A 13,310-nucleotide genomic window follows, 5' to 3' on the forward strand; every position below is an offset into this window, starting at 1 on the left:
CATTTAAGACCTTTCTTTAAATTTGTTGCTGTCCCTCTATTTTTCGTTAATTTAAAATCTTTCATCGTTTGATTGCATTGCTACTCAGCTATTTGTTTTTTAATTATTATTCATTGATTCATTTTAATTAATAAATTATATTATTTGCATTATTGTTGGATCGCTTAAATATGTTTTACACGTATTATTTACTATAATTTATTCAAATCACATCAATTTCATTCTGTTTTAGTTTTTTTCTAATTAATGATTTGTTTGAAAAATATTTTTTCTGTTATGTTAATAGGTATGCATTTGAAATTTATTAGCATGGGCGCCTTAATTTAAAATTGATTTCGTCCAGCGAAACTGTATAATTTAGACAAAAACTACAAAGGAAGAATTGCGAGAGGAAATTGATGCATAAATAATCATACATTTACCATTTGTTATTCTAAATAAAATCGAAACTTCTATCCTTAAATTAGGTTCTATTTACTAATAATAGTAAATTATGAATCTTCTGTTATAAAATTACCATGATCACAAACGAAATTTAGGTCGACCCTAAGAATTGGAATAAAATAAAAAAGTTGAGTTTCCCGTCGTCTGTCTCAGGGTATGAAATTATTGTTATTTTTTTCCTTTCATAATCGCCTTAGTCTTTATTGTGATCACTGACCTGTAAGAAAGAATAACAGTTCTTCTTTTTTTCTTCTTTTTACAGACAAACGAATGAAGAATTCTTTCAGTATTGTCGTGATTTTATCAGTTTTTTATCTATTTCTTATTCTACTCGTCCGTTCGAAAGTAAAAAAAAAGTCGTTCTGTTTTGTTTTTCATTCTTCACTGAAACGTGATCTATTTTTTTTTTTTAAAGATTTTTTACAAAAAATTCGATTATCTTAATTATGCATCTTCGTTTTCCTTATTCTTCAAATTTTTGGGATATTGAATGATAATGACGTCCTCACCAATAGATTCAACATCGAAATAAAATCAATTGCCTTGTCTCACCATGCCTAATTTATTGAGTTTTTGTTTCAATGTTTTCTGCCCATTATGTTGATATCGATATTCCTAAATTTTTGCTTTCTTTAGTAACTCTTATCATTTTTCTTTTTATTGCCAAGAATTGTTATAAGAATTTTCTTTCTGATTGCTAAAATTTATTATTCTTATTTTGCAATCTGAAATAGTTTTGATTAATTTCATGAACATCTTGCGTGCCCAGTGTTTGGCGGATACAAAATAAAATACTAATTTATTCATGATTTTTTTTTTCCATTTCTAAGAAATGTCTATTTGAGATTTCTAATCATTGGGGGGGGGGCATATACCGATCGCCCTCGGTGCCAAATTGTGTCCATTATCTTGTATTTAATTTGTCCAATGCTGACCAATTCCTCTCTTTTCTCTATAAGCACGGGCATTGAACTGAGAAAGAAAACCCGGAGATATTGTTTCTTTCTTTTTTCGTTTTTCCTATTAAATGAAACAAATATAAAAACAACCATTTAATTTTTCGTTTTTAAAGAACCTTGCAGAAGACATGCAAGCGATCATACCAGCAAGGCAAGCGATCATCAAATGTGTATTTTTAAGAGTATAAATACTAAAACTATATTGTAGTTAGCTTAAGGTCAATAATAACAAAGTTTTGAAATGATTCTTGCCTTAAAAGAAAGTTTTGTTAATAAAAAATACAAAACGAAATTCATTTTTATTGTATCTCTCATATGTAGAGCGAAATTACAAATTTTTTTAATGATTTTCACCTAAGAAGAAAGTTTTGTTAATAAAAAATACAAAACGAAATTCATTTTTATTGTATCTCTCATATGTAGAGCGAAATTACAAATTTTTTTAATGATTTTCACCTAAGAAGAAAGTTTTGTTCATTAAAAATACAAAACGAAATTCATTTTTATTGTATCTCTCATATGTAGAGCGAAATTACAAATTTTTTTAATGATTTTCACCTAAGAAGAAAGTTTTGTTCATTAAAAATACAAAACGAAATTCATTTTTATTGTATCTCTCATATGTAGAGCGAAATTACAAATTTTTTTAATGATTTTCACCTAAGAAGAAAGTTTTGTTAATAAAAAATACAAAACGAAATTCATTTTTATTGTATCTCTCATATGTAGAGCGAAATTACAAATTTTTTTAATGATTTTCACCTAAGAAGAAAGTTTTGTTCATTAAAAATACAAAACGAAATCCATCTTTAATGTATCTTTCTCATATGCGACGCGAAATTTATGAAAGGGTAAAATAGTTTCTGTTTTGCTGTTGTATTTCTGCTCGTGATTATAAAAATGCATGAAATGGAATCCCGTTGAGTAGGGTTTCTAGAAGGGCAACTATTATCAGAATGTTTTCCATTTCTTGAAAATTCCCGATGTTCTGACTGTAACCAAATGTTTTGAAGGGGAATTTTTCCGCATGAATGTTTTGGCAGAGCATGAACGAAAAATGTATCAAAATAACCTTCCTTTAGTGAGGGCAGCGAATTCTTTCACATATTTGTTGCTACACCCCCTGCGGCCGCGCACGCTGGCGACGAATACAGTTCTTGATGTAATTATCTTAAATCCCGTTTTCCCAATGAGCTTGCACTTTTGTTTAATTTTGTGTGTAGCTAAATTGCGCGGCGATGAAGACGAAATTTCACTTCCAAAAGTTTGACTACGAGTTTCAGAAAGCCTAATTGAACTTTTGCCCACCTAATGAAATGGTTAAACTTCCAGCTCTATAAGCCCGTGCCATGAAGCTTTAGGCCATTTAGAAAACTAGTCGAAAGAATGGAGGCTGGGCAAGGGTGAAGCTTCTGAGATTTTAATAATGTTTTGGTCCGGGATGAACGTTTTGTTTGTGCAATTAAGCATTTGGCGAAAGTGCGTCAACTTTACGTCGTGATTTGATTTCATGCTTTCGTATTTCGTCCACCCTCATCAGTATTCTGCTAAAATTCCCAAAGTTATGAACAGACTTAAAATTCTGTATTGCCTTAGGTTATAAATTTGAATTAAATTATGCGAAAATCGTGTTAAATGGCATTAGAAATCTTGAAACTGGCGTTGTTTGTCAAACTACATCGTTTTCATTTAACTATTTAAACACCCAAGTTTTAAGATTTCTAGTTTAAATTTTGTTTTGGAGTAGATATCACTGCTATTTTGAAGCATATAGCTTCTGTTCCTAAATATGGCATGGATCATTATACATCATTTTAATAAGTCCTTAAGAAATTCTATTTGAAGGCATTCATTCCATAGATGGAAGATTTTAAATGAAAAATCTATTTCTAAACATTCTTATCTTTAACTCTAGATGAGTTTCTTCATTTCAATTTACTATATTTATATGATTATATTTACATTAGAAATATATGAAAGTTTATTCTCAAAATACGCTTGAATTGTTGAAAATTAAATTTTTGGTGGAAAATTTCGTTCTTTCTTTATTTTAAATAAATTAAAGGTCTGGCAAATATTGAGGTTAGGAATTATTAGCTGAGTTTAGAAACTTCTTAAAAGAATCACAGGTAAAATGCATTTTGAAATGGATTCTGGATAAAAGAATAATAATAATTTGGAGCTATCAATTTAAAAATAAAGTATATCATTGTAATTGCCAATAATGATGATTTCGAATAGTGAAGCGTTATGGGATACAGAATTACTTCATTCTGCATGGTTATTGATTTACCTTCAACTACAACAGATCACTAGACTTTTCCTTTTCTTAGGAATTACTTAAGCTAAAAGGCTTAGTTACTTAGTCTGTGTATAAATATTTGTCTATCCACATCTGTTACTAGCAATTTCAAAGTAGCAAATCGTTGTATGCATGTCAATACATTTACTTTGAAGCCACGTTAAAGAGTCTCCATCTGTAAAAATTCCTGTTTTATCCTCTCTTGATTTTCTTAAAAGAATCGCAAAATAAATTTTTACACAATCCTAAATCCAAACTCAGCTGAAACAGAGGATTTTCTTAAAATAAACTTCATAGGATTGTTTAATCAAGTGAAGGTTTGCTAATTGCTCCGTTCAATCACTGCCTATCGATTTTCTTCAACTTGGAGCTCATTAGTTAACAAACAAATAAAAGTTAAAGGTTCTTCGATTCTTTTTCTGTTCTTTTTTTTTCTTCTCTAAATGAATTGTCCTTCTAAGAAAAAAGGCTTTCCGGGTATCCAGAGACTTATTCCGGATAATGAGGTTCGTTTATTTTGTTTCCAAGTTTGCATTTCAAACGAATTGGATCCAATTCAGTGAAAAATTGATTCCCCGACGAAGGAAATGCCGCGCGGATTTTAAGTTTACAAGTTGTTTTAACTTAATTGAGAGTTGTGCAATGTGGCTGAACCAAAATTTAAGTTTGTTAGATGGATTAGGTTGCCACGCGTGCAATGAAATCGGATATTGATATATTGTTGGTTTAGGTTCTTGAGCACACCTGAATGATAGTCTGGTAATGAATTATACAGTTAATTTATGATCGTGATTAAATGAAGTTTAATCGTTTGTATTCTCTCAATTATTTTTCAATATTCTACTTTTTCGCTTACAAATTCCGCTTGAAAAGTAAATAACGATAAAATATAATTAATTCTAGTTTTTATTTTTTATTTTTAAATTTTTTGAAAATAATTTTCGTATTTTTAAGCTGTATTCATTTCTTTCAACATATTGATGCTACTTTTTCATTACAATACATTAAAAATATATCATTGCAATACATGAAAAATAAAATGTACTGCAATGATATATTGTTCTTTCAACATTTAAATTTATCGTTAACTTATGACCTTGATTCTTAGTTTATATTCACAAAGTAGTTTTCAAATGTTCTACTTTTAATTTATTTAAAAACTTAAATCGAAAAGTGCAATATAAAAACAATTTATACTGGCTGTGGTTTAATAAATATCGAATTTTAAGACTCTATTTATTTATTTCCGATATTGAACGCAAGTTGCTTACTGAATTTCATTGTTAACTTATGATTTAGCAAATTAAAATCTTTGTTTTCAAAAATACTAAATTATTAGGCTATATTTATTTATTTTCTTAAATCAGCGATTTTCATGTTACTTCCCCATTAAAATGTATATAAAAAAATTATTTTGAAGAAATACACTTCTTTATAAAAGTGTTTCATGTTAATTATTAATTTTTTAAACAGGTTGGAGGAGAATTTAAATCGTGCTTTGCTATAAGTTATCTATTTCTTTTTCTTAGTGAAATTTAATTGTTATAGGAGTAAAGTATAATCAAATAATGTTTATTTCTTAACATTTATTTATTTTTAAGTTTGCAAATAAAGGTTTATTTTCTTTTAACATTAAAAAATGATTTTGACGTGTATTGTTGGGTAGGCAATCAGACTTATTTAAGATCATTTTCTTAACGGTCAATGAGTTGTTATTTGTTGCTTGAATTTGAAAGTATAAGTAATAGGCGTGTTTTAAAATTGATTTACTGTATTTAGAAATCTAACTTTTCAACAAATAAGCAAGCTAAAACAAATCATCACCATGGGTGATTTAATTTCAGTTTTATTTTCCTCTGCCTGTGTATGAAAAAGGATACATCATTAAAAAGAAACTTTCATCACAACTGCCAAGAGCAAAAAGTTAAGATTTAAAGCACACCTTGGCTTAGGAAACGGTCAGAAGTTTCCACCAGAAAACTCTCACAAAAACATGACCGTAGACGCACAAATTGCTTTTACAAAACCGGTTCGGAATTTTTTTTTTTTTTTTTTTTTCCTTCTCCTCCGTGCAAGATAGCGAAAGAATGGCCCGAAGCGCTCAGAAAACAAGTTATCTCCATTACAGTCACTTTACTGTCAAAGCCATGTGTCTTCTGTTTCTATCTTTTGACAGATGATGATAGGTGTGCATGGAACACATGCTGCCATCTGTCGACTTCTTGTAAAACTGATGTTTAAAACATTTAAATAGTTATTACTTTTGTCATGCCAAATACTGTCGCCGTCTTATTAATTTTATCGTGAAATTTTTTTTCCCGATTTGGATGTATGAATATTACTTATTTATTGCATCAAAATACTTTTATTATTATTAACTCCATAACTATTTTAAATCCATCTATGCATTTTCAGCTGTTATAAGGTAAAGTAAATATTTTATATGAATATATAACTATTGGTGTGCGATATAAGTGACGATTTTTTTTTTTAAGTTAATAACTCAGGTTTTGTTATAGCTCTCGTCTTTAATTTTTTGTTATGAAAGAAAATTTGAAATTATCTGTAATGGAGCCGGGATAGCCTGGTTGGTAGGGCACCGGACCCATGTCCAAGAGTTCGTGTGTTCGACACCCACCGGACGAAGACTCCCCGTGTAGTAAATGGTGTCTGATGCACGTTAAATCTGTTGAGTCGCAAAGTCCTCCATGTTCCCATAACAAATCAATTCCTCTGGGGGGTACTGATCCAGGAGTTTCCCTGTCTTCTGGATTGGTTCAAAATTACAAGGCTACGGAGTTGAACATTAGTAGTAGTAAACCCAAAAAATTGGGTCGATCGAACAGAGTTCGAATCCCAACGATGACGGGTTGATACGATTTCCGCAGCCGGTTCGAACCGACCACAGTGTTCACGTAAAATATCCTCAATGGTAAACGGTTCATTGGTTAGAGCCCCCCTGTCGTCGGACTAACCATGAGAGGTTTTCCTCTCCATGAAACGCAAAAATGCCTCTACGACGGCAAATTTCTCTCAATACTTGATTCAGAAGTTCCCTTGTCATCTGATTGGGTTCAAAATTATAAGGCTATGGAATTGAACATAACCCAAAATTGGGTTGGGTGTTCAGCGTCGGTTATAATATAAAATTATCAGTAGTTAACTTATTATAATTTATTCTCTTTGATCTTTCAAATATTTTGTCTGAAGAATTACCAACACCTAGCAAATATGTCTATTTTTTTTCTTCTCGTCTATCTCTTTATTCGTTTTATTTATTTTTTGTTAATAAGACAACAAATTTGTATAATTCTTATTTTAATCAAAAGAAGCATAAATGAGCAAATCAACATATATTAGGACAAATTGCATGTTCAAGTACTTGTTTATTTCAATTTTTTATAGTGTTATCATTATTAGTCTTAAAATTGGTTTTAATACCAGACAGTTGAATTTACAGGTCTGGAGCGGCGTCTAGTCGAGTTCTTAATTAGGTTTTAATGCATGCATAAACTGAAAATGACTGCGATGAAATATGGTTTAAATTAAAATAAAAACGAAAAAAAGGGGAAGAAAATGGGTTTTAGAGAAACATACTTCTGCATGATTGAATTTGATTATTTTTATTCGATTCGAAATACTAAAGAAATTTTTCATGAATAAATATCCTTTTCATGTTTTTACTAGAAAAAACTTAAAACGGATTAGAAATTTTAAATTTCGTTCTTCACAAGCATTTAATTTAATTAATTTCATAAAAAATAGCGGAAATAATAAGTAAATAATGGATAAAAATTTAATTAGTTTTTCGAATATCATTACTGGCACTTTCTCGGAACCCCTGCCCTAACCCTAGGGTTCCGCGGAACACCATTTGGGAACTATTGCTCTAATTAACATAAACATTACATCCGCGTTGTTTATGCTTGTCGCAAATTTTAATTCCTTTCATTTGATTCTATCAAACAAACCATTTTCAAGATTATTTCGGAAATTCAGACGGTGGAAGGAAAAAGAAGAAAAAAAAAACTTAAAATTCCGGAGGAAGAATGTATAGCGGTGTGTAAATAAAGCAATCTGATCCTTCTCTTTACAAGAAAAGAACAATAAATCGTTTGTAAAAGCTTGTGCCTTGGGGGGTCGGCAAATCTTGATTTGATGTTACTTACGATTGGTTGACCTTGAACGAAGGGGACGGTCTCGTTTCGCTTCGCATGCGAATTGAATTCGATTTGACACTTGACTGACTTGAGAGGAAATTGAATATTCATGAAAAAAGTACACTCAATAAAGAAATGCTTCGGACATTTTATTTATTTTTATTTTACCCAGTTGTCTTTTAAACCAAAAGGGATGTTCTGGAACTTTTAATTCTTCAAATTAGGAAGGCTTTTGGCAACCTTTGAATATTTATGAGGCTTTTTTTATTTTATTTTGCATATTATTATTTTATTTGCTTTAGTTACTTTATTTCGAATTTATAATTATTACTTTATTTTGTTACCTTATTATTCATTGCTCTGGTTTTTTATTATTTTGTTACATTATTGTTTAATTTCTAATTCGTTTTATTATGATTTTATGATTTATTTCACTTTTGTTAATTTCATTTTTAATTTAGAATTTTTTTTTCTCTTTACCTTTTATTTGCAGCTCCTTTTTCTGCAGCACTGAAGCCTCCTTCCTTAGGTAATCAATCACTTTTATTTGCTTTCATAATCACAATCATTAGGAAGCAATTACATTTTAAAATGGCATCTTATCAGAAATAGTACTTGTGGTACGGCGGTATCGTGACCAGCAAAAATGTGCTTATATGTACCTTTGCAATGCAATATAACAAATTTCATTTCATTATTTAGTACTCGTTCATTGCAGTTTAGTAAATTAATCAGGGCTGGATTACCCACTAGGCCATGGCCTGGGGCCCCTAATGACTAGGGGCCCCCTTAAAATGCATTTTTTGAAAATAAATTTTAAAAATTAAGAAAAGCAATGATTTTTCAAAATGATATAATTATTTTTTAGTTCTAATTTAATAAAAATAAAGTAAAATTTAATTTATTATTATTTATTTTTATTTTAAATATGCCTTCTTTAATGAAAAAATATATAAATACATTTATATTTGAATAAATAAAAAATATGCAAGAAAATTTTTTTATCTAAGGGCCCCAAAAATTTGAATGGCCTAGGGCCCCGCATACGCTTAATGCGGCCCCGAAATTAATCTTATGGAAACACATTTTCGGCTCTTACGTTAGAGTATTTTCAGACTAATATTTCTATAAAAATAATATTGCTGTAAATATTTATGTATTTTCTGATTGGCAAGTTTAATTTGAAAGTTTAAAATTTAAAAAAGATTGAAATTATTACGTCACGTTAAGTAGCATTAAAAAATTTGAAATACTCTACTCTGAAAAGTGCTCTATATAAAAATTAAATCTATTTAATCACATTCAGTATCTTATTTTACAAGAAAAAATATCATTCTTCTGAGATGAAATTTTTATTTCCCGATAAATTTTACTGCAGTTTTAAAAGATATAAATATTTAATTGTTAAATACACTGGAAAATTTTTGCAAGAAATTTTCAGAAATAAAACTAAAAAGTAATATAAGTCAACATTTAATCTTATAAGAACTTTTGCTAATCGGTTTTCAGTAATCTTGTTTTTCCTATACACAGTTTTCCTACTCAGAAAAACTGTTAATAGGAAAGTTGTTCAGCTACCTATTTAACAACAAGGTTATGTTAGTTGCGAATGATCCCTTTAATTTTCTTATGCTACTCTTCTTTAGCCACATTATTATGTTTATGGCTTTAAAATGTGAAATTGAAAACTCAAAATTAAATTTTGATTTCTAGCAAAAGCAGATCGCCTGCATTCCAAAACTACCCATTCCTGTGAAGGCAACGAGCTCAACGTTGATTGTGATGAAGGCAAAGTAATTCGATTAATCCGAGCCAACTATGGGCGCTTCAGTATAAGTATGTGCAATGATGATGGACATGTTGACTGGAGAGTCAACTGCATGTCTTACAAGTCTTTCCTAATCATGCAAGACAGGTAAAATATATATATATTTTTTTCAATTTTAGTTTCATACATATATATTTATTATAATAGCCATGGCTGTGTATGTGTGTTGTAGCACGCAGATGACTCGGAAATGCTCTTTATTTTAACACTTTTCAGGATTGGCGGAGCTTCAAATCGTGCACTAAAATTGGTATTGCTTGAGTTGAAATTGAAATCTTAGGGAAAGTAACACAAGTTTGTCCCTATGATATGTTACGTCGCTTGGAAAGGGGAAACATTAGTAATTACAATTGGTCCATTAAATATTTCGGGGGAATACTCCAGTTCTCACTTTCGGTTAAGGGAAAAACTTAAAATGTTAATTCTACTGCATACTTTAATCTAAATGTAGAACGAATGAGAATAATAACATGTGAGAATGAGTTTAATTTAGAATAATAAGCTGAGAAAGAGAAATTAGATAAGGAAATAACATAAAAAAGATTAGTTTAGGTTATTATGTGCCTATTTACTTGCTCTTCTACCAACTTGACAAAAAATATAATTGAATTTTTTCAGATGTAGTCAAAAGCAGAACTGTGGTATTCGTGTTTCAAGTTCTATATTTGGTGATCCATGTCCGGGTACCTTAAAATACTTAGAAGTTCAGTATCAGTGTGTTTCTCGTAAGTATACTTTATCTAATAGTTTTTGTATACTTTGCAGTGCTATAGCACCACAACTATTTAAAGTCTAAGATTGCGCATAGAATTTAGTTTAAATTTTTTAAGTCCTTTTCTGTAGAAATCTTCTATATAGTAAGGCATAAAATGTTTGTGAACGAGTTTGAGAATATATGATGCAGTTGTAAATAATGAAGTGCTTTATTTAGAATTTATATGTATGGGATTTCTTTCTTTTTTCTTTGGAATTCTCCATGAATATTAAATGTTTATTAATGGCATAGAAAGGCGTAAAAATTTTAGTAAATTGATAACACTCTATTCTCATGTTTTAAGATTAAATAAATGCAGACATGATTTATTCTTACAACATCTCTGATCATAAGGTGAAAAAATTTCAATTCCTTCCTTAATTCAATACAATAAAAATGCCAAAGCTTTCCTTTCTTATTAGAACTTATTTATATATAGTTTTTTTTCTTATAATGAAAGCATTTCTGGTTCATTACAAAGTCTTTCTTTACCAAGCAGTTCAGAAAATGCTAATTTAACTTCTCTTTCTTTTCAGCTTCCTTTTTTACAAGCACAACTAGAAAATCAGCAATTCTAGGAAACAATTCAGCTCCAGGAGATATAGATCTAGCACCACCCGACACTACAGTGAGTGCAGTGCTGGAGACATCTAGTGAAATTAGTGAGATTGCACCAATCACATCACCATCTAGTTCCAGCAGTACTACATCCACAACAACCACCGCCACCACATCTGTTAAATACCCCCAAGAGAACTTTAGCCTAGTCACTTCTACAGCAAAATCGACAAGTATGCATGCATGTTATACTGATTTTTCATTGTGTTCTATATTCTGACTTTTTTTTCCTTTTTCTATTGCAATTTTTTAAGTAGTCATTTATTGCTTTAATTTGGTATTAAATGTATTTATTCATTTTAACTGTTCAAATAGACAAGTAAAAATAAAGTTAAAAGCAAAGACAGATATTGATTTTTTTTAAAAAGTTAACTAAACAGTTACATTTGCAATTTTTAAATTCTTTTGTAATTTTGCATTTTTCATAACAAAAGTCCCTCTTACCTTATTATTAGTCTTTTCCTCCTTTTTTTATATAATTTTTCAATTTTTATAATTTTGTTTTAATTACTTCTTGATAATTGCACTTTTTTACCCACTTTAGAAGTTAAACAATTTAGTTCCAAAGCTTTTTAACCCTTTGATGCACCAGCTTTTTATATAATATTTCTGTTGCTTTAATTATATATCTATTTTAGTATTTTTTAAATATGAAAATAGTACAATAGTTAATTAAAAAAATCTGCTAGATTATCAGAATATTTCTATTGAAATGTAAAATTCCAAAAAAAGCAGTTTTAAAATTTTTTTTATTCATATTCAAAAATGTATCAATAACTGATTTTGTACATTAAGGAAATTTCAAGGATAAATTTGAAATTTTTTTAATTTTCTGGAATATGTTTCTTAGATCTCAATAAGTGCACATTTAAAAAATTATTTAGTAGTGAGTCCTGTTAATTTTCCTTTAACTTAGATAAAGATACCAGTGTTTCGTGTAATATTTCAAAAACATTAATTATTAAAATGTTAAATATGTTTTTTGACCTAAATTAATACAAAATAATGAAATAATTTTAAACAATGCATTTTGATTGATACATTATATAAAATATATTTGTAATTATTATTGCAGCTGAAATGCCTACGACAAGTCCTAAAACAACAAGTATACCAACCATTCCACCCAATCATTGTCCTCCTGTTTTAATGAGTGATATTCAATGGAATTGGACTAAAGCTGGCACACAAGCTATTCACAGATGTCCTGGAGGTGCCACTGGTAATACACTTTTCTTTTTGTTTCTTTATTATTATTTCACGAAGATGTTTCAGGTCTTTGTTTATTTGAAGATGTTTCAATTAAAATTATTATCTATATAAATCTTTACTTAATTAAAATATTCTTAATCTGAATAGTAACTTTGAAGTTCTGAAAAGAAATAATATTGCATATTATATAGTTTAAAGAAACAAACATTTTGCACCATTTTTAAAATTATCTACCTAAATCTAAAATATTTACATAAATTTTCCGTATTTCATTGCATTTCTTTATAAAACTTTCAATTTTTTTAAATATGAATATTGTATAAATTTAATTTTAACTTTGATTAGTTTTTCTCTTTTGTATTCATTTCCTTATTCTACTTGAGTATTTATTGTTATTTTTGATTTAGTCATTAAAATTAGCAGTTTTAGTTTACGTTGATAAATTATTTGGGGTAATTTCCTCAGAGGTGTAATTTCTGCAGGCAAACATTAGTGGTAATCGATTCTTATTTTTATTTTATAACACTTTTTTCCAATGTAATGTTTGTTTTTAACACAGTAAAGCTGCTTTTGTCTCCTTAAATTTTGCATTCAACACAATTCATATTAAGAAACAACACACCACTCTCATTTAAAAGTGAAAATGAAAGTTGTAATTTCATGTATAATTTAAATTTTTTCTTATTTATGTAACATTTACAAGTACATTAATTACATCAGCCCATTGATGCCCTCTTTTTCAATAAATCTCTTGTGAATGTCTCTTTTGCATACACTCCTTTCATATAAAACTACTTATTTTGTTTTATGCTGGTAAAATTTAATGAGCAGGATAGTCACAGGTTTATTTTTATTACTTGTCTCCCCTTTCCCCGAATGTTGAGCCATGCTGCATATTGTACTCAAATTTCCCTGCTACTACTTTCAGACAAGTCACCAGGGGCGGAAAAAACATTAACTAACACTCAAATTTAGTTCATACACTGTTCATGAAGTTATTGCGTAGTCGTATGTGACTTAAATAAAACAAAGT

The 13,310-nt window shown here is 29.2% G+C and overlaps 1 protein-coding gene across 14 annotated transcripts in view; it reads left to right on the top strand.

Annotated features, from left to right (window-relative positions):
- The window catches only part of LOC107437002 (latrophilin Cirl), a 271,860-nt gene that overhangs the window by 244,927 nt on the left and 13,623 nt on the right, over window positions 1-13,310 (top strand). For 7 of the 14 annotated variants that reach the window (XM_087157642.1, XM_087157643.1, XM_087157654.1 and 4 more), the window contains 5 exons: window positions 8,359-8,394; window positions 9,579-9,780; window positions 10,312-10,418; window positions 10,984-11,238; window positions 12,141-12,287. In XM_087157642.1, the coding sequence (XP_087013768.1) occupies window positions 8,359-8,394; window positions 9,579-9,780; window positions 10,312-10,418; window positions 10,984-11,238; window positions 12,141-12,287 (747 nt within the window). Of the gene's footprint in view, window positions 1-7,737; window positions 8,123-8,358; window positions 8,395-9,578; window positions 9,781-10,311; window positions 10,419-10,983; window positions 11,239-12,140; window positions 12,288-13,310 lie in introns of those variants that run through there. The other 7 variants (XM_087157644.1, XM_087157655.1, XM_087157650.1 and 4 more) reach the window with 2 other exon arrangements.

Source organism: Parasteatoda tepidariorum, chromosome 2, assembly GCF_982258835.1.
Source record: "Parasteatoda tepidariorum strain Cologne lab strain chromosome 2, Ptep-v5.0, whole genome shotgun sequence".
Lineage (NCBI taxonomy): Eukaryota > Metazoa > Arthropoda > Arachnida > Araneae > Theridiidae > Parasteatoda > Parasteatoda tepidariorum.